The 18,154-nt window shown below is 43.7% G+C and overlaps 1 protein-coding gene across 2 annotated transcripts; it reads right to left on the reverse strand.

Annotated features, from left to right (window-relative positions):
* Positions 1-1,383: 1,383 nt before the first annotated feature.
* Positions 1,384-18,154, reverse strand: GCC1 (GRIP and coiled-coil domain containing 1). 2 transcript variants are annotated; one of them, XM_083183232.1, is made up of 4 exons: positions 17,948-18,154; positions 16,819-17,319; positions 12,759-13,281; positions 1,384-3,198 (listed from the first exon to the last, which is right to left on the reverse strand). In XM_083183232.1, exons 2-4 carry the CDS (start codon positions 17,295-17,297, stop codon positions 2,086-2,088), a joined length of 2,115 nt encoding a protein of 704 aa, XP_083039358.1. In that variant the 5' UTR covers positions 17,298-17,319; positions 17,948-18,154; the 3' UTR covers positions 1,384-2,085. The 2 variants fall into 2 exon arrangements, with proteins under 2 accessions (XP_083039358.1, XP_083039359.1); XM_083183233.1 differs by lacking the exon at positions 17,948-18,154 and adding an exon at positions 17,779-17,911.

Here is an 18,154-nt window from a genome sequence, read left to right on the forward strand (position 1 = left end):
ACACAATTTAATCGGTACTTGTTTCCTAGCACGGTGCCCGTCGTGGTTAATCGCATACCTTAAGTTAAGGTAACTTAAGGTATGCGATGGACGTGATTTTCTGTCAATTAAGAGCCTTAATTGCTGGCAAGGATGAAATTGCGTTTATCGCGTCCATTGCATGCCATTATAATGGAATGCGATGCGACCGACGCGATCAACGTGATTTTACATAGGAATCAATGGTAAATTACCTGTCAATGTTAAAATCACGTTGATCGCGTCCATTGCATGCCATTATAATGGCATGCGATCAACGCGATTTTACATAGGGAACAGTGTTAAATGCCCCCAATTTTTTCTTATATACCCACCCTTATGTGTAATTTGTATGGGAAATGTCCCCCCATTGTTAACGCCACCCCACTATTGACACCAACCCGAAGCGTGGCGGTACGTGTCCTCAGTCCTTTTCATACCCCCACTATCCACGTCAGTCGCGGAGTTGATTTTATAAAGTGTGGCGAGCGCATCGAGCCACCAAGCCCGAAGCGTGGCGAGCGCAGCGAGGGGACGCGCAATACCTGTGAAGTAATGCGCACACGCTCGCCATGCTTCGGGCTCGGTGGCTCGCCACACTTTATAATATTAACTCCACGCCAACGTGGATAGTGGGGGTATGAAAAGGTCGGAGGACGCGGGCTCGCTGCGCTCGCCATGCTTCGGGTTGGCGTCAATACTGGGGTGGCGTTAACAATGGGGGCCATTTGACCCATACGGGGGGGTATGCAATAAAAATTGGGGTGTACGGTGTAGTTTACATTGGTCCCAATGTAAAAATGGGTCTCAGGGACCATTTTACATTGATTCCAATGTAAAAGTCGCGTTGATTGCGTCGCATGCGATCAACGCGATTTTTTAGGTCCCGATTAATACAATTAAAATGGCTGGCGCCGTGCTAGGAAACAAGTACCATTTAATCTTCATAAAATAATGTACAAGTCCACAATTGAACAGTGCAACATTTTCTGTTATAACCAAGTACATGTGGGCTAAATAGTTAAAAATAAATTATTGAAGTATTTATTTTAAACAGGCTGTTATTATGGACAGGAAGTTCCTCCATATAGATTTGGAGGGGTACGTCTTGATAGCTTGTGGGCCTCCAGATGTACAGTAGATCACTGGCCTTGAAACCCATCAGAATATAACATGCCACCTTGAAGCGTATGTACAGTATGTAGCGGCAGGTGTACATATTTACAGTAGATAAGTCGTTTTATATTTAAGTTATAAGGTGTATGCTTTTATCTTATTAAAAAGCTGTTGCTACCTATTATAAAGCAAATTATACATTTACATAGGTTTCCAACCCCGATTTATACAAGAACTAAAAACAAAATGTAATAACAAAATTCTGATAATGTTTTATTATACTTACATACACTGCGGGCATGTTGGGCTCTCCGTAATACTCTATTTCAAAAGTTGTGAATTTTTGTGGTGCAAACTAGCTCTCCTTAAACATGTTTAACTAACAAAGGCAAGTCATATTCATTTTCTTCTCTTTCCATACATATTTTTTTTTTGCTAACTCTGCAAAATCTCAGTGCTATAAAAGTCACCCTCCAACAAAACAGAGCAAATAGGATATCACACTGCCTTTTTGCCATCACACCCCTAATTCATGGTGTTCTAGCAGCGTTTGTTAGCACTGCCCAGCATCTTACCATGTCATAGTGTGCTAGACAATTGCACATAACCTAATGTTAATATGTTGCTATTCACAGAGCGAGTCTTGTAATGCAGGTACAACAATCACAATGTGTGTAAACCAATACACCCCTAAGTCACTTAGCCTTATGGTAGTTTCTGTGTTTTGTAACTGCAGAAGGCATGGCAAAATATGTTAAATTACATACAGTTCATGCCCGTGGCATCTGTTCTCAAAATATTAAACCAACAACCATTTCTTTCTTATCTGTATTACTGATCCACAGTTTAATTAAAACAATATAGAACACTTTAAAATGGTGTGCCTGTAGATCAATCTGTTGATTGATTTGTTTTAATGAATCTGCCTATGTTAAAGGTATAAAATGTTCATCACCTCTTAGCTCCTACCCACCACCTGTTCCCATCCTGTGCCCTCAAAGCTGCATTTCTTTCCTCAGGTGAGAACTGTAAGACTGTCAGAAGTGCGCTCAATGTGTGCTGCCTTCCACTGGGATCTGGCATGGTCAAAAAGCCCAGCAAAACATTTTTCAGATACTCCATGTTAGCCCCCTCCCTGCTTCTGTCCCGAAGTGCTTTCTGAACTTGTTCATGCAAACTATGCATTTCCTCACTTTTCTCTGTTAATCGTCCTTGCATGCTTTGCAGTTCTGCCTCGAGTTCATGCTTTCTGCGCCGCAGGTTCCCAATCTCTGCTTCTTTGCGAGACAGCTGCTCTGCATACACAAGGAAAGCAGAAGCATTGTTCTGTGGAAGCTCTAAGCCATTGTCTAAAGGATCTGGTAATGGGGGTGGAATGCTAGTTGGGATCTTGATTTCTCTCAATCTCTCCAGCTCTTGTTCTTTCTCAGTCAGCACAGCTAACACACGCTCCCTGTGATTTCTCAATTCTTCCTCCATTCGTGCCATATTCTCTCTGCTTTCTTTCCGCACTTGTTCAAGCTCCTGCCTGTGAGCCTGCGCCACCAATGCAAGCTCCTTCCGGGCAGTTTCCATCTCTACACTGTGTTTGTTTTCTGCCTCCTCAGCTGATAATCTCAGGGAGACGTACCTCTCTTTCAACTCTGCTATCTTCTGCTTTCCTGCCTCTAGCTCTCCTTCCCTGGCACCTTTGACCCTTAAAACTCCCTGTGCTCGAGCTTTGTAACGCTCAAACTCTTCTTTTAACTGCTGGAGCTCCTGCTGATAAAAGAGAACTGATCCACGCTGTTCTGGTCCATCTTCAATGTCCTCACCCATGGGCAACTTACTGAGAAGGGTTTCTGGAGGAGGGATCATAGAGGTTGCCATAGCAATTGTTTTGTTCTCAGTTTCCAGCTGCATTAGGCGCTCACGCATTTTCCGAATAGTTATCTGGTCCCTCTGTTTGGATGTTTCCGCTGCTCCCAAAAGTTCAGACAACTCAGAGACCTGGGATTCCAGAGAGCGGATTCTTTCCTCCTCTTGCAGGAATCTCTGTATGTTATACTGCTCTTCCTCCAGCCTCTGAAAAAGTAGAAAACTGAAATGTAAATAACAGAAAATGGCAAAACATAGAAAAGTATTTTTTTCAAATAAGAAAATAGTTTCAAGAAAATATTGCTAAGACAGTATAACATACTCACACACTGCAAACAGACAGGGATAACGGATGAACACATCTTTTTTTTTAATAAAGTTTTTATTTTATTTGTTTTTCATTTTGCACCCAGTGCCTGATAAAAACGGTAAACATTGTACAGGTATAAATAAGATACATTTTCACAATCCATATACAACATTTTTCATCAAAAAACCAGTATCTCCCTACTTTAATTCTAAACAATTACACTACATATACTACCTTTCAACATTGTTTACCGACCCCCCCCTCCCGCCATCCCCCCCCCCCCCCCCCCAAGTGGATTAGTCCCGACCTATCGTTCTTCTCTCTATCTTTGTGTTTTCTACTCTGTCTCTTGTGCTCACTATTATTTGTTGTGCGGCATTCCTTCTCCTAAGTGCTCTTGGTTTTTTATCTATACGTGATTCATTTATTTGTGTGTAAGGGAGAGCAGTCTCATGTACTTCTTTTCTTTTTTAATTATATCTACTCTCTATTTTATCTACAGGGTGTGTGTGCCTTTACTAATTTTCTGTGTGCTTCTCTCTCTAATTTATTTCCCTTTCATACAGGTCCCTCTTCTAACCCTACTTTACTGGGGATTTCATGGGGCCTTACACTTCGTGCCTCTCTTGCTATATACGTGACTCTTTTGTGCTTTTAAGTGCTACCTCCAATCTTATAGTACTTTGAGGTCACCCACCTATCCCATATTAGGTGAAATTTTCTTATATTGTTCCGTTTGGAGTACATATATCTTTTATGATTTATTATTTTGTTTACTAGGTTCACCCACTGTTTAAAACTCGGGCTCTCCTTTGCCATCCATCTTTGGGCTATTAACACTTTCACTACCGTCATTAGTTTTTCAACAAAAACCTGATCATCTTTACTTATTCTATATTGGGGTATTATATTCAGTAGGCCAATTTTCCCATTTATTTCAAAGTTCGTCACCCCCAGTTGTTGTACCACTTGTCCCACCTTCCCCCATAATTGTTGAACCCTGGGGCATAACCATATCATATGTATAAATGTACCGGTTGCACCCCTGCACTTCGGGCATACATCACTTTTATTTACATCGTACTGTTTTAATTTAACCGGGGTCACATATACCCTATACAGTATAAACAATTGTATTTGTTGATACCTTATAGATGCCGTTGCCCTGGATGGTGCTGACAGCGCTCTAGACCATTCTTCTTCCGATAGCTCCCCTATATCTAGCCCCCAGTCCTGTTTACTTTTTTCTACTTGACTATTCTCCAGTTGGTTTATTAATACCTTGTATATTGTTGATACCCTTACTTCTCTTTCTTTACCCAGTAATTGTTTAAGTGGGGAGTCCTGTATGTTAATTTCCTCCTTCCCATATGTCACATTTAGGCTATGTCTTAGCTGGAGGTATCGAAAGAAGAATTTGTTGTCTACCTGGTATTCTGCTGTGAGTTGTTCAAATGATTTAATAATTCCCCGTTCGTACATCTGCCCTATATTTGTTATACCAAATTTTCCCCAGCATGCCCTAATCTCGGTATTTCTTAAACCATCTTCCCTCCTATTTTTACATGCCCAAATTGGGATTTCCGGATCCACGCCCTTGTAGTCCATTAATTTATTGCCAAAGTCCCAGCACTTCTTAGCTTGTTTTATCAGGGGGGTTTTAAACCTACTACCTCCTGGTTCTAGTAGAATTTGTTTGGGGGTATACCCTTTCTTTTCTTGGTCCACCATACTTTTAATATTCTCCTCACAGTCCTCCTTTATCCATCCCCTTATTTGCCATAGCTGTGCGGCCATATAGTATAATTTGAAATGGGGAAGTCCCAATCCACCTTGTCTCTTACTCCTTATTAGGGTCCCCACTCCTATCCTAGCCCTCTTTCTACCCCATATAAATGAGGATGTAATACTATCCATGGTTTTAAACACCCGGTTGGGTATATATACGGGGGACTGTAGTAAGATATACAAAATCTTGGGGAGGACAACCATCTTAATCAGGTTTACTCTTCCTGTTATAGTTAATGGCAATTTTCCCCAGGATATTGTCTTACTTTGGTACCATTTTATCCACGGTTCCAGATTCAATTTCTCGAATTCCACTGGCTTATTTGAAACGTAAATCCCCAAATATTTCATACTATCCCGCCATTTTACTGTTGTTGGCTCTTCTCTATCGCCTGGGCTCTCCCCCCTATGGGGTATAATGTTTGATTTGGACCAATTTATTTTTATGCCTGATGGTTTCCCGAATTGTTCTAACTTTCTCAGGACTATTGGGATTTCAATTTGGTAATTCGCCAGATACACCAACATGTCATCCGCATATAGGGATATTAGATGTTTATTCCCCGTTACCCCTTCACACATACCCTTCAATTCTGGGGTTTGTCTCAGGTCCCATGCCAGGGGTTCCATTGCCAGGTTAAAGAGAACCGGTGACAATGGACACCCCTGTCTTGTCCCTCTTTTTAAGTCAAATACTTCTGTAGTATACCCATTGGCCTGAACCCTTGCTCTAGGGGCTTGATATAGTAATTTTATGCAATCTATGAATTTGCTCCCTATGCCAAATTTTTTAAGGACCTGCCATAAGTATTCCCACTCCAAACTATCATACGCTTTGGCTGCGTCCAGAGATAGAATAGCCGCTCTCTCCCCCTGCTGTTGTTCAGTTTGAACGTTTACCTGGAACCGCCTGATGTTAAGTGCTGTACTACTGTTTTTCCGAAACCCAGTTTGGTCCCTATGGATAATACTCTGGGATACTTTTTCTAGCCTATTGGCGAGTATTCGGGCCAGGATTTTGGCATCCGTATTCATAAGCGATATTGGCCTATATGAGTCTGGCATGCTGGGGTCCTTACCCTCCTTCGGGATTACCACTATAATTGCCTCATTCATTGAGTCAGGAAGTCTCCCTTCCTGTATGCTCCTATTAAAGGTTTCTGTCAGACTAGGGGCAATCATGTCAATGAATTTTTTATACAATTCGAGTGGTAATCCATCACCTCCTGGTGCTTTTCCATTTGGGGACGCTTTTATAACTTGCTTTACTTCTTCCAGTTCTATACATGTTTCCAAACTATCTTTTTGTGCTTTCGTTAATGTTGGCATATCAATATCCTTCAAATATTCATTTATTTCTGTATTTTCACTACCTAATGTGGATGCATATAGGTTTTTAAAGTATTGTAAAAATACCTGTGCAATCTCTGGCGTTGTCCCCATCATTTTTCCCTGTTCGTCTTTTATTTGTAGTATGTTATGTGATGCTCTATCCCCTCTGGCTAGGTTTGCAAGAAAACTGCCCGGTCTATCATATAATATGTACTTGTTGTGAGACATAAATTCTTCTTGTCTAATGGCCCTTTTCTGCAACTCATCCACCCATGCTTCATTACTTTTTAGCCACTCTTCTCTAGTTTGTTCAGTCCTATCTTGCCAATACTTCATTTCTAAGTTCTTATTTTCTCGTTCTAGCTCCACCTTTTTCTTTCTGGAATACATTTTTATTTGGGCGATTCTTTTAATTAACAACCCCCTGATGTTTGCTTTTCCCGCGTCCCACACCACATTCTGCGGGGCAGACCCCCTGTTTTTGCTGAAATACATCTCCCACTCGTTTTGTACATCTAGGCCATCCCCCATCTGTTCCAGCCATGATGGGTGGCACTTCCACATTCTACATCCCTTCTCTGCTTCCTCTTTGATGTTAACCATTATAGGGGCATGGTCTGAAATTCCTCTTGGGAGATACTCTACCCCTTCCACTTGCGATACTAGCTTTTCGTCCATTAGTGCCATGTCTATTCGTGACAGAGAATGGTAGGAATGGGAGTAACACGAATAGGTTTGCATCCCCGGATGGGTTTCCCTCCACCAGTCCTTCCATCCTATGTCACGAACAAATTTATCAAATCCTCTGTTTCCCACTATTTTAGTACTCCCACCTCTGGACCATCTGTCTATCATGGGGTCAAGAACGTTGTTGAAGTCACCCATACACAGCACTGCCATTCCATTAGATCCGGCGACGAACTCAACCGCCTTTTGCAAGATCTCATACTGGAAGGGAGGGGGGATGTACACCGCCATCAGAACTACCTGGATGTTTTGTATTTGACATTGCAGAAAGATGTACCTACCCCTATCGTCTATTTCCTGTCGGTTACAAGTAAATGTTAAGTTCTTATGTATCAGGATTGACACCCCTCTGGATGAGTTTGTAAAACTAGTATGGAACATTTGCCCAACCCACGCCCGTTTCAGGGCATTCACTCTCTCCCCTACCAAATGGGTTTCCCCCAAACATACCACCTGTGCCCCATAGTGCTTTATTTGATTCATTACGGTGGCCCTTTTTATTTTTTCATTTAGACCACGTGTGTTCCAATATAATATTTTTACCATGTGATTATTTATTTAATTTTACTCTGAGCACTCACTTCCTCCTTTCTACACAGATTAAGTCCCCCTACCATTTTGGACGGTATCCACTTGTTCCCATCCCTCCCCCTCCCTGTATACCACCCCCATTGCAGCATACCTTGTTCCCCTAAAATTAAGTTACCCCCCTATTCCCTTCACCTTAATAACCCACTATTCTTTCCCCTCCTTTTCTAGGGGCGATAAGACAACAAAGCCAAAAAAAAGACTTTGTAAAGATCACCTCTCGCATGTGATCTCCCTGACATATTCATACATTTATATATTTTTTTTTTACCACGTGCATTACATTTTGTATAAAGAAGAAAAAAAAAAAAAAAAAAAAAAAGGGGGGAAGGGGTGGAGGACCACCACCCAACCCCGTCTCTCCGCACTCACCACCCAATTCTTACTACAGATTGCTTAACCACTTCCTTACAATCCTTAATTACTTATGCTATACTTAGGTATGGAATTAGTGCCTGGGAGAGGGTGAGAGAGGAGAGAAAAAAAAAAATATATATATTTTATAGTTCAGCGGTATTCTTCATTCTGAGGGCTGCGCCTTCATGTCCCTGGGTCTCTATATCCGTCTAACCATACAGATGCTTCTTCGGGGTTAGTGAAGAACCTCGTTTGTCCATTAGCAACAATTCTTAATTTAGCTGGGAACATCATCGAGTACTGTAGATTTTTCTCCCTTAACCTTCTTTTCACGTTGACATACTTCAGTCTCTCTTTTTGAACTTCCCTGGCATAATCTGGGAAGATCATTATATTTACACCATCGATCATCATTTGATTCTGGCTTCTGGAAGCTCGTATTATAGTGTCCCGGTCCCTAAAATTTAGAATTTTAGCTATCATAGTTCTTGGTGGGGTACCTGGGGCCTGGGGTCTGGCTGGTATTCTGTGGGCTCTCTCAACACTAAATTGTGTTGTCAGTGACTCCTTTCCGACCTGAGTCACTAACCATTTTTCCAACCATTTTTCGGGGTACTCGCCCTCTGTCTTTTCGGGTACACCTATTAGCCTGATGTTATTTCGGCGAAGGCGCCCTTCCATTTCTGCCAGCTGGTTTTTGACATTTGTGACAGCTTCAGTTAGATCTTTAACTTGTTTTGCCATTGGTACTTGCTTATCCTCTATTCGCGAGATTCTAGTCTCCGCTTCTGTAACCCGTTCTTGTATTTTCTCAACTGCATTTCGCATTAGCACAATCTCGTTTTGGGTCTGCTCGATTTTCTCCCCCAACCTGGCTTCACTGCCACTAATTGCTTCTAATAGTTTTTGGAGCGTGGCCTCTGGCACTGGTTCAGATGGGACAGATTTTATACTAATTGATTTGTTGGGTGATACTGAGTCCCGGGGCTCATTACTTGCAGACCTTGTCTGACCGGTTGTCCTTGAAAATTTTTCCAGCTTTGCAGCCGTAGCTGTTTGCCCTGTTTTCCCCATTCTGTTTGTGCCTTGCTTTTACCCAGCACCTTGTCACACCCACTGTCTCCCTCTAGGTTTTTGTGAGTAAAGAGTGGACGGGTCAGGAATACTCAGTATGTGATATTTAGTAACGAATACCCACTTCACCTTGCCCCAGACCCCCGTACCTTTTATCCACACTGTTTGTCCAACGGCTTCTGGTATCTTGTCTTTAGGGAACCACAAGTTTGCCAGTCTGCCTCCTCGGATTGGGGTCACGTTGTGTTAGATTTTCCCAGGGTCTGTTGTTTTATGGACAGTCTCTTCCACCTGGCAGTACTTGGGATGCCCCCACAGTTCCTGCGAGGTTATCCGCTTTACAGGTACCCCTGCTGTTGCCGGATTGCTACGGGAGGACCGCAGCCAACTACAGCCTCTCACGCTGTAACACCCTCGTCAGTCTGTGTCCCCCAACTGTCGCAGGAAATAATTTGGGCCACTGCTTGGGTTCACAGTTTAGATACAGCCGGGACGCAGCCTCTCACTCTGCGTCTCCGGCTTCCACGCTGCGTCTCAGGGCAGTGCTTCCCCCGTCTGATAGGGTGGGGGTTGAAACGCCACCAGACACAGCCTCTCACGCTGTGCCTCTGGCTTCCCCCGTCCCCTCCGGCTGCTTCTGCTGTGACGTCGGGGTTCCTGCACACTCCGCTAGTCCGCGCCGCCCGGCCACTGTTCTCAGCCCCGCTCTGCTTCCTCCTGCTGCCGGAGTGGGGGTTGAAGCGTCTCGGGACACAGCCTCTCACGCTGTGCCTCTGGCTTCCCCCGTCCCCTTCGGCTGCTTCTCCTGTGACGCCGGGGTTCCTGCACACGTCACCAGTCCGCGCCGCCCGGCCACTGGTCTCAGCCCTGCTCTGCTACTCCTGTGTCGGAGGGGGCACCCTTACGTATCGCAGGTCTGCGGCACCTCGTCCTTTCACATATCTTAATTTTCCCCAAAAAAATAAAAAAATCAGCACCATGTATGATCCTACTAGAGATGTAGTCAGTCACGAAAATTATTACATAACGGGGGTTATTCTGACTCACTCAGAAAGGCACAATCACTCTCTAATGGGCAAAACCATATGCACTGCAGGTGGGGCTGATGTAACATGTGCAGAGAGAGTTAGATTTTGGTGTTTTATTGTTTCTGTGCAGGGTAAATACTGGCTGCTTTATTTTTACACTGCAATATAGATATCAGTTTGAGGTACACCCCCCACCCAAATCTAACTCTCTCTGCACATGTTACATCAGCCCCACCTGAAGTGCATATGGTTTTGTCCATTAGAGAGTGATTGTGTCTTTCCGAGTGAATCAGAATAACCCCCAACATGTATAGCTTTAGGATACTTTGGTAATATAATTACGGTAGCTGGTGATTAAATATATACTGATGTCGGAGTTACACACAGTGTAAAGCTTCAGATACTTCAGAATCTACTTAAACTACTGACCTACAGATGAAGCTGCTCTCTCCCTCCCTCCCCGCCAGCCTGCCAGATTTCAGTATCTGGCTGCTGCTGGCGGAGGGCAGGCCGGCAGATGTGGATACACGAGCGTCTCACATGCTTGTGCCTCCATAGCCGGTAATGGGGCGCACGCACCGTCCGCCTGCTGGCATTGGCGCGGCGGACTTCGGGATGAGAGCAACTCCATCTGTGCATGTAGTGGAAAATATGAAACAATAAAAATGCAATTAGTAGGGTAGCAATTCAGTGTGAATGCATTATGTTTTGAGTCTACCAATCTAGAATTGTTTAAAGGAAGATACAGGAACATCTATAGGTCACTCAAACAGTGCCTTTTTAATGGCAAGTAAAAACACTCTTCTCACATATCATACTAGAATATCCCATAATGACTTAATTGGATTCAGATCTGATGACTGAGAAAGCCAGGGATAACATCAATGTCAAATCATTTGAAGAACCACATGCGCTTGGTACAGTGTATTACAGAAATTCAGACTTCACTCATGTTAGAAAAGAGAAACCGCAACACTGGGAGATAATGAGAAGTCCACTGCTTCTGGCCACTGCAATAGCAAATAGCAGGAGTAATGTGCTGATTGCAAACAGCCCAAGTATGGTACACTGGGCCTGATTTGGAAGCACAGCAAAAAAAAACAACTGGGCAAAACTGTGATGCTTTGCAGGTGGGGCACATGTAACATTTGCAGAGAAATTTTGGTGGGGTGCATACAAACTGAAATCTAAAATTGCAGTGTATAAATTAAGCAGTCATCTCTGGGCTACATACAGAAGCAGACAGGATTTACCCTGCGCAGAAGCAATATAAATGCATTTGCTCCCCTTACATACAGTGGGGATCGAAAGTTTGGGCGCCCCAGGCAAAAATTCATTTTAATGTGCAAAAAGAAGCCAAGGAATGATGGAAAAATCTCCTAAAGGCATCAAATGACAGATTAGACATTCTTATAACATGTCAAAAGTTTGATTTTATTTCCATCATTTACACTTTCAAAATAACAAAAAAAATGGCGTCTGCAAAAGTTTGGGCACCCTGCAGAGTTTATAGCATGCACCGACCCCTTTGAACAGCTGAGACCTGGCAGTGTCATGGATTGTTCTCAATCATCATCTGGAAAGACCAGGTGATGTCCATCTCATAGGTTTTAAAAGCCCAGACTCATCTGACCTTGCCCCAACAATCAGCACCATGGGTTCCTCTAAGCAGTTGTGTAGAACACTGAAACTGAGAATAGTTGACGCTCACAAACTGGAAGACTTTTGTAAGGAAGAATGGGCGAAGATGCCTCAAACAAGAATTGAAAGACTCTTGGCTGGCTACAAAAAGCATTTACAAGTTGTGATACTTGCCAAAGAGGGCAGTACAAAGGTATTAACTCTGCAGGGTGCCCAAATTTTTGCAGATGCCATTTTTTGTTTTAGGTTATTTTGAAAGTGTAAAATGATGGAAATAAAAGCAAACTTTTTTTTTGACAATTTGATGCATTTTGGAGGTTTTTCCATCTTGCCTTGGCTTCTTTTTGCACATTAAAATGATTTTTTGCCTGGGGTGCCCAAACTTTCGATCCCCACTGTAGCAACATGGTGTATTGCAGACACAAGGTTACATGATATTTTGCCAACTGGTCTGTGAAAACTGGCTGCTTGCAACAGTCAATTTGTACAGATAATCTTCCATCCACTTTATGGATATTATTTTCGCTCCAGCTTCCATGCTCCTTTGACCACAATGAAACTAAAAATAACATAGTGTGTGTTTCTGAAAAGTACAACCATGCAATGACCTTAAACTATTCCATAATCAAGCTGATCCAGGGCCCCATGCCAAGCACCAAATGTATGGCTCTGATAACAGAATGCAAAAGTTTGATTTCTTTATAGATAAACAAAATTTGTATAAGTAAATGTGGCTTATTTTGGATCAGCTGACTTTTTGGGCACAAACATTCTCAGATTTGTGACCAATTAGGTCAAATATGCCCTAATTAGCTGTCAAAGTTGCAGAAAATGTGGACATCATTAGTTATACTTCAAACTAGCCAGTTTGGGTACATTATATTTATTCCCTAAAACATCACCTTTCTCCTCTCCTCCTGGAGCAGGGTTTCCAGTTCTCTCTTTACACCACAAAGCTCTTCTTGAAGTTCCAGAACAGCAGGGTCAGGCTCTGTTCTCTGACGCTTTGACTGGTCAAGCTCCTTTCTCAACTCCTCAATTTCCTTGCGTAACCTTTTGCTTTGTTCTTCTGCTGCTTCTGTCCTAAGTGTAAGCTCAGACCTCCCTGCAAACTCTTGTCTGACCTCTTCCAAGCGAAGCTCTGCTTCTTGCCTTTGGTCTCGCTCTCCTTGTACAAGACGTTGTAACTCCCTCAGCATTACTGCATGGTCTGTCTGCTCTTGCCCACGGTCATGCTGCTGGCTAACCAGTTTGGCCTTGGTCTCAGCCAGTTGAGCTTGCAGTCCACGTAGATCCTCCCGTAAGACATTATGTTCTTCCTCCATTCCCTGCATCATTTCCTCCAGCTCCTGCTTGGCCTTTCTCTTGTCTGCTTGGTATGAGGCTTCCATGCGTGACTTCTCTTGTGTTACTGTGGCCAAAGCACTGTGGAAAGTTCACAACAGATACAGTTCACATTATCAGCAACATTGCCACCTACAACACACAAATTACTGTTTTTGGAGACTGTCCAATATGCTGTTGGGAACTGATCATACAAATAAATACCTAAATGCATAAAATAACACAGAATTTAAAGGCAGATGAGAACCATTCGGCCCATCTATTCTGTCCCTTTTTTAAACATATTGTTAGCTTTAAACCCTATTTGATCCTTTTTTTTTTTTTTTTTAAGTATATCCTTAGGTCTAGCCTATGCATGTTTAAATTGTTCTACTGTCCTAGCCTTTACCACCTCTGATGGAGAATATTCCACTTGTCCACTAACCTTTCTGTGAAGTCAGCTTCTCAGATTTTCCCTGAACCACCCTCCAGTTTCAATGCACATTGTCGTGTTCTACTACTTCATTAGCATTTTTCCTTCTGGACCTTGTTAATACCCTTGATATATTTGAACGTTCTATTATGTTCCCCTTCCCTTCTCTGCTCCAAAGTATACATAGAGATCTTTTAATTTTTCTCGGTAAGTTTTGTGATGTACCATTTTAGATGGTACAAAGAAGAGCATCTCTAGAGTATTTATATCCTTTTGGAGATATTGGGGCAGATGTATTAAGCCTGACAAAGAGATAAACTGGAGATAAAGTACCAGCCAATCAACTCCCAACTGTCATATTTCAAACACAGCTGATTGGTTGGTTCTTTATCTCCTTCCACTTTATCTCTAGTTTATCTCTACGCCAGTCTTAATACATCTGCCCCATTGTCTCCAGAACTGGACAGTATTGTAGATGAGGTCATACCAATGACCTATACAGTAGCATTATTACTTCTTTCTTTCTGATGCTAATTCTCTCTCTATGCAACCTGACTTGAAATCCTCATTGCTTACCTGCCTTTAAGTCACCTGAAATAGTGACTCCTAGATCCCTCTCCTCCTCAGTAGTTTCCAATATAGTCCCATTAAAACGATATTTAGCCTTTGGATTTTTGAGACCCGAGTACATGATTTAACATTTTTTTGTCATTACACCAATGCTTTCGAGTTTATTTAGCAGTCTGCGATGTGAAAGCTTTACTAAAGTCTAGATACGCTACATCTACGGCCCCTATTTTATCTATTACTTTAGTCGCCCACTCAAAAAAAATCAATAAGGTTTCTTTGTTTGACATGATCTCCCCTGAATAAATCCATGCTGTTTGGGATCCTGTAAATTGCTGGATGTGAGATGATCTACAACTCATTCTATTAAGGGTGTTTCCATCAATGTCCCTACTACTGATGTTGAGTATCACTGGTCGGTAGTGGTTTGTGTCTTCCTTGCACACCATTTGCTTTTTTCCAGTCCTCTAGAATTACTCCTGTATTTAGTGACTGGTTGAATAATTCTGTTAATGGTGCTACTTTTAAGCTCTTATAGTATCCTTGGATGTATCCCATCTGGGGAACTGCCATTATGTATCATTGAATATAGCAGCAATACACAGGCCCGGTGACGGGGGTCAAAGGGTACAGCTGACCCAGGCCCCAACGATTAGAAGGGACCCAAGTTCAGCCCCCGCGCCACTGATCCTCTGACTGTTTGCGTGGCCATGGTGCTGCGGAGACAGAAATGAGCCTGCAGTACACTGGGGCTGCCTGGGGACATTCGCTGGGACACGCAGCTCCTGGCTGCCGCGCGAGCAGCCTGTGGGCGGTCTGCCAGGACACGCAGCTTCCGGCGGCAGGCGCTTACACACACGGACATGAGTCGGTGCTGTCAGTGTATCTAAGCAGTGGCCGGAAGCTGCGTGTCACGGCGGACCGTCCACAGGCTGCTCGCGCGGCAGCCAAGAGCTGTGTGTCCCAGCGAATGTCCCCAGGCAGCCCCATGTACTTCTCTGCAGGCTCATTTCTGTCTCAGCGGCACCACAGCCACGCAAATTTTTCTTAAGGGAGGGGGAACAATAAGTGCTGAATTCAGAGGATGAGGCCCGGCGGCGGCTGAACTTGGGGCCCCTCTGATCGTCGGAGCCGGGGTCAGCTGTACCCTTTGACCCCCGTGTACTTCTCTGCAGGTTCATTTCTGTCTCAGCGGCACCAGGGAGCTCCCACCATAGAAGTCAGGCAGTTGCCCATTCTACCCCTGGGCAACAAACATGTAAATTCCGCCTGGCAATGATCATTTAACATACTATGGCAACTAGCAGGTTATCCCCTGCATGGCGTTTAATATCCCATGCCAACTAACATGTCCCCTGGGAACAAACATTTAACACTCTGGCAACAAGTATGTTATCCCCCTGGCCAACGAAAATTTAACTTCCCTGGCAACAAGCATGTTATCCTCCCTGGCATTGAGCAGGTAATCCCCACTGGGCAACAAATTTGTACTCCCCCGTGGCAAGGAGCATAAAACCCTGGCAAGGAGCATGTAACCCCCTGGCACCAAGCATGAAACCCCTGACATTGAACAAGAAACCTCTGGCAATCACCATTTAACACCTGGCAATGAGCATGTGCCTCCTGGCAAAGAGCATGTAGGTAAGTGGCATTTATGTGGCATAACATGTAGTTGGCATTATGGCGTGTGGCATCACGATTTGTGGCATAATGTGTATTAATTGTCATTTCAGAAGTGAGACTATCTGCGCTGGGGGCAGCCATTATATGGGACTTCTTGCCACCAATATGCCCACCATTCCTCCCTGCTCCACACAACTACTAGTGCTTGAGGGGGTGGGGGCCCCCAGAAATATCAGTGTATGAGGCCCCAAGATTTCTGTTGCCAGCCCTGGCAATACATAATAAAGTACTGCAGCTAATTACAAAAACGGGGTTGCTCTAGGAGCCTCAGAATTAACCACCTTTGGCAATGATTTTTGTCCCCATGCCAGTCAATGGGCACAGTGAAAGAAGTGCTATGCCCTGCTGGCACACACATATAGGTGTGCGCCCTAGCAAGGAGTCCCGCACAGCCTCTTAAATGGCACTGGATCTCCTGATAAAGACAAGTAATGCAACCCTGACATTATCGATGCATTGCCTAAATCGGCTGTCCATATAGTGGTCTACAGGAACAACTGAATGCACTGGTAAATAGGCTAAGGCTGCAGAAATATCCAATAAGCCTTTAATATATTGCAGGAAATCTTGCGATTGCACTTTTTGCCCAAGTTTGCCCTGTTGACGGCCAATTAATAGACTCCTAAATGCTTTATAACTGCTTAACAATATGTAATCTTGGAAATAATTCAAACGTCTTATCAAAAGATAGATTAACTTAATATGTATTCAAATCTCAATTCTAAAATGTTCCCCTGAAGTAGTATAGCTTTACTGCATATATAGATATCTCAAATGTACTCCCATTCCTTCTGCCAAGTCCATTAAGGGCAAAGAAATATAATTTGAAATAATTTACACTCTGTACAATATGGCAAAACTGAAACCCATAATTGTGTTCTTAAAAATGCATGCATGTGCTTTTGTCCTACTATGGGAAACAATGAATGCTAATAGCGGGCATCTCAGAAAGTCACCTGGTTAGAGTAGCAAGCTGGTTTTTTAGCTGCACCATTCTTCTGTCAGTATCAGCTTGTGTAGCAAGGCCACCATCTCCACTGGCAGTGCTAACCCCACTTTCTGAACCACTGGCCTCCTCCGCTCCTGTTCCACCAATATGCTGCAGAGGTTCTGGTCTTTCATCCTCACTGGTTTCTCCCCCCCTGGCACTGGGCAGACTTCCCACGGTATCTACGCTGTCTTCACTGTGTGTGGAATGCTGATCATCGTGAGGTTCCTCAGCATCAGAGGTAAGTGTTCTGGGCTCCTGAGAAGTGGACAGGACACACAGACTAGCCTCCAAAGCCTCCTTCTCTTTGAGCAGACTTTTGTATGCCCGCACAACATCCTTCAGCCGAGTCTGATATTGTAGCAGCTGCTTACGCTGAGTCTCCACTAAGTCTTGCAGTTCTTTTTTACTAGGACCACTGCCAAAATTCATACCCAGCTTCTCCATGGCAGTGTGTCAGCTCATCACCCTTTATGTACAGAAAACAAAATCACAAATGACTAAAACTGTCAGATACACAACATAGGTAATAAAACAGCAAAAGTAAAGAGAAGTCTGACCACATGTGTGAATAACAGTGCAAGGCAAAAAATGAAAGTCGCCAAGGTAAACAAAAGTGACAAACATAATAGGATATTACACACACAAGAGCGGTTTAGAAATAGAAAAATATAAAGTAGTGTATGGCATATCCAGAGTTCCAATTTAAGAAGAGATGGATGGGGTTACTAAAAATGTAATACATGGAAACATGCAAATATTTGCTACAAAGTGTTGCTTCCTGGGAAAAACTAATGTAAGAAGATGCATAGGGACCCCTAGGTGACGTCAGCAGCAGACACGAGAGGAGTGACAGGTAGTATTCCATATCCCCCCAGCCAGGTATATAGCGCAGGCCTGTGCACTAGGTGTGACATTAGACATATACCTGCAGTCCCTCCGCACACTGCTGTGTGCACAGCCGGGGGAGAGAACGGCTACGCACAGGCAGCACCGGGCACATGGAGGCACCAGCACATACACAGGTGCTCTAATTAGCAATCAGGCGTAATCCCCACAGTGCAACGCACATGGCTGCCTGGGCAACCCACACTTACCTCCCAGGCCTTCCATACAGCGGTAAGCACCCGGGAGGTGCGGCTGACGTGTCTGCTCCCTGCTCGGTCAACTGTCTGTAGCTATCCGGGTCCAGCTCCGGCTCTGAGCATTTCCGCTAACTGCAACTTGGGTGTACCAATATGGCCGACGGGTGACTTCCTGTACTAGTGTGCTAGGGTAGCGTGTATGACGGGAGTGGCACTTAA

The sequence above is a fragment of the Crinia signifera genome, chromosome 4, assembly GCF_055691185.1.
Source record: "Crinia signifera chromosome 4, ASM5569118v1, whole genome shotgun sequence".
Classification (NCBI taxonomy): domain Eukaryota; kingdom Metazoa; phylum Chordata; class Amphibia; order Anura; family Myobatrachidae; genus Crinia; species Crinia signifera.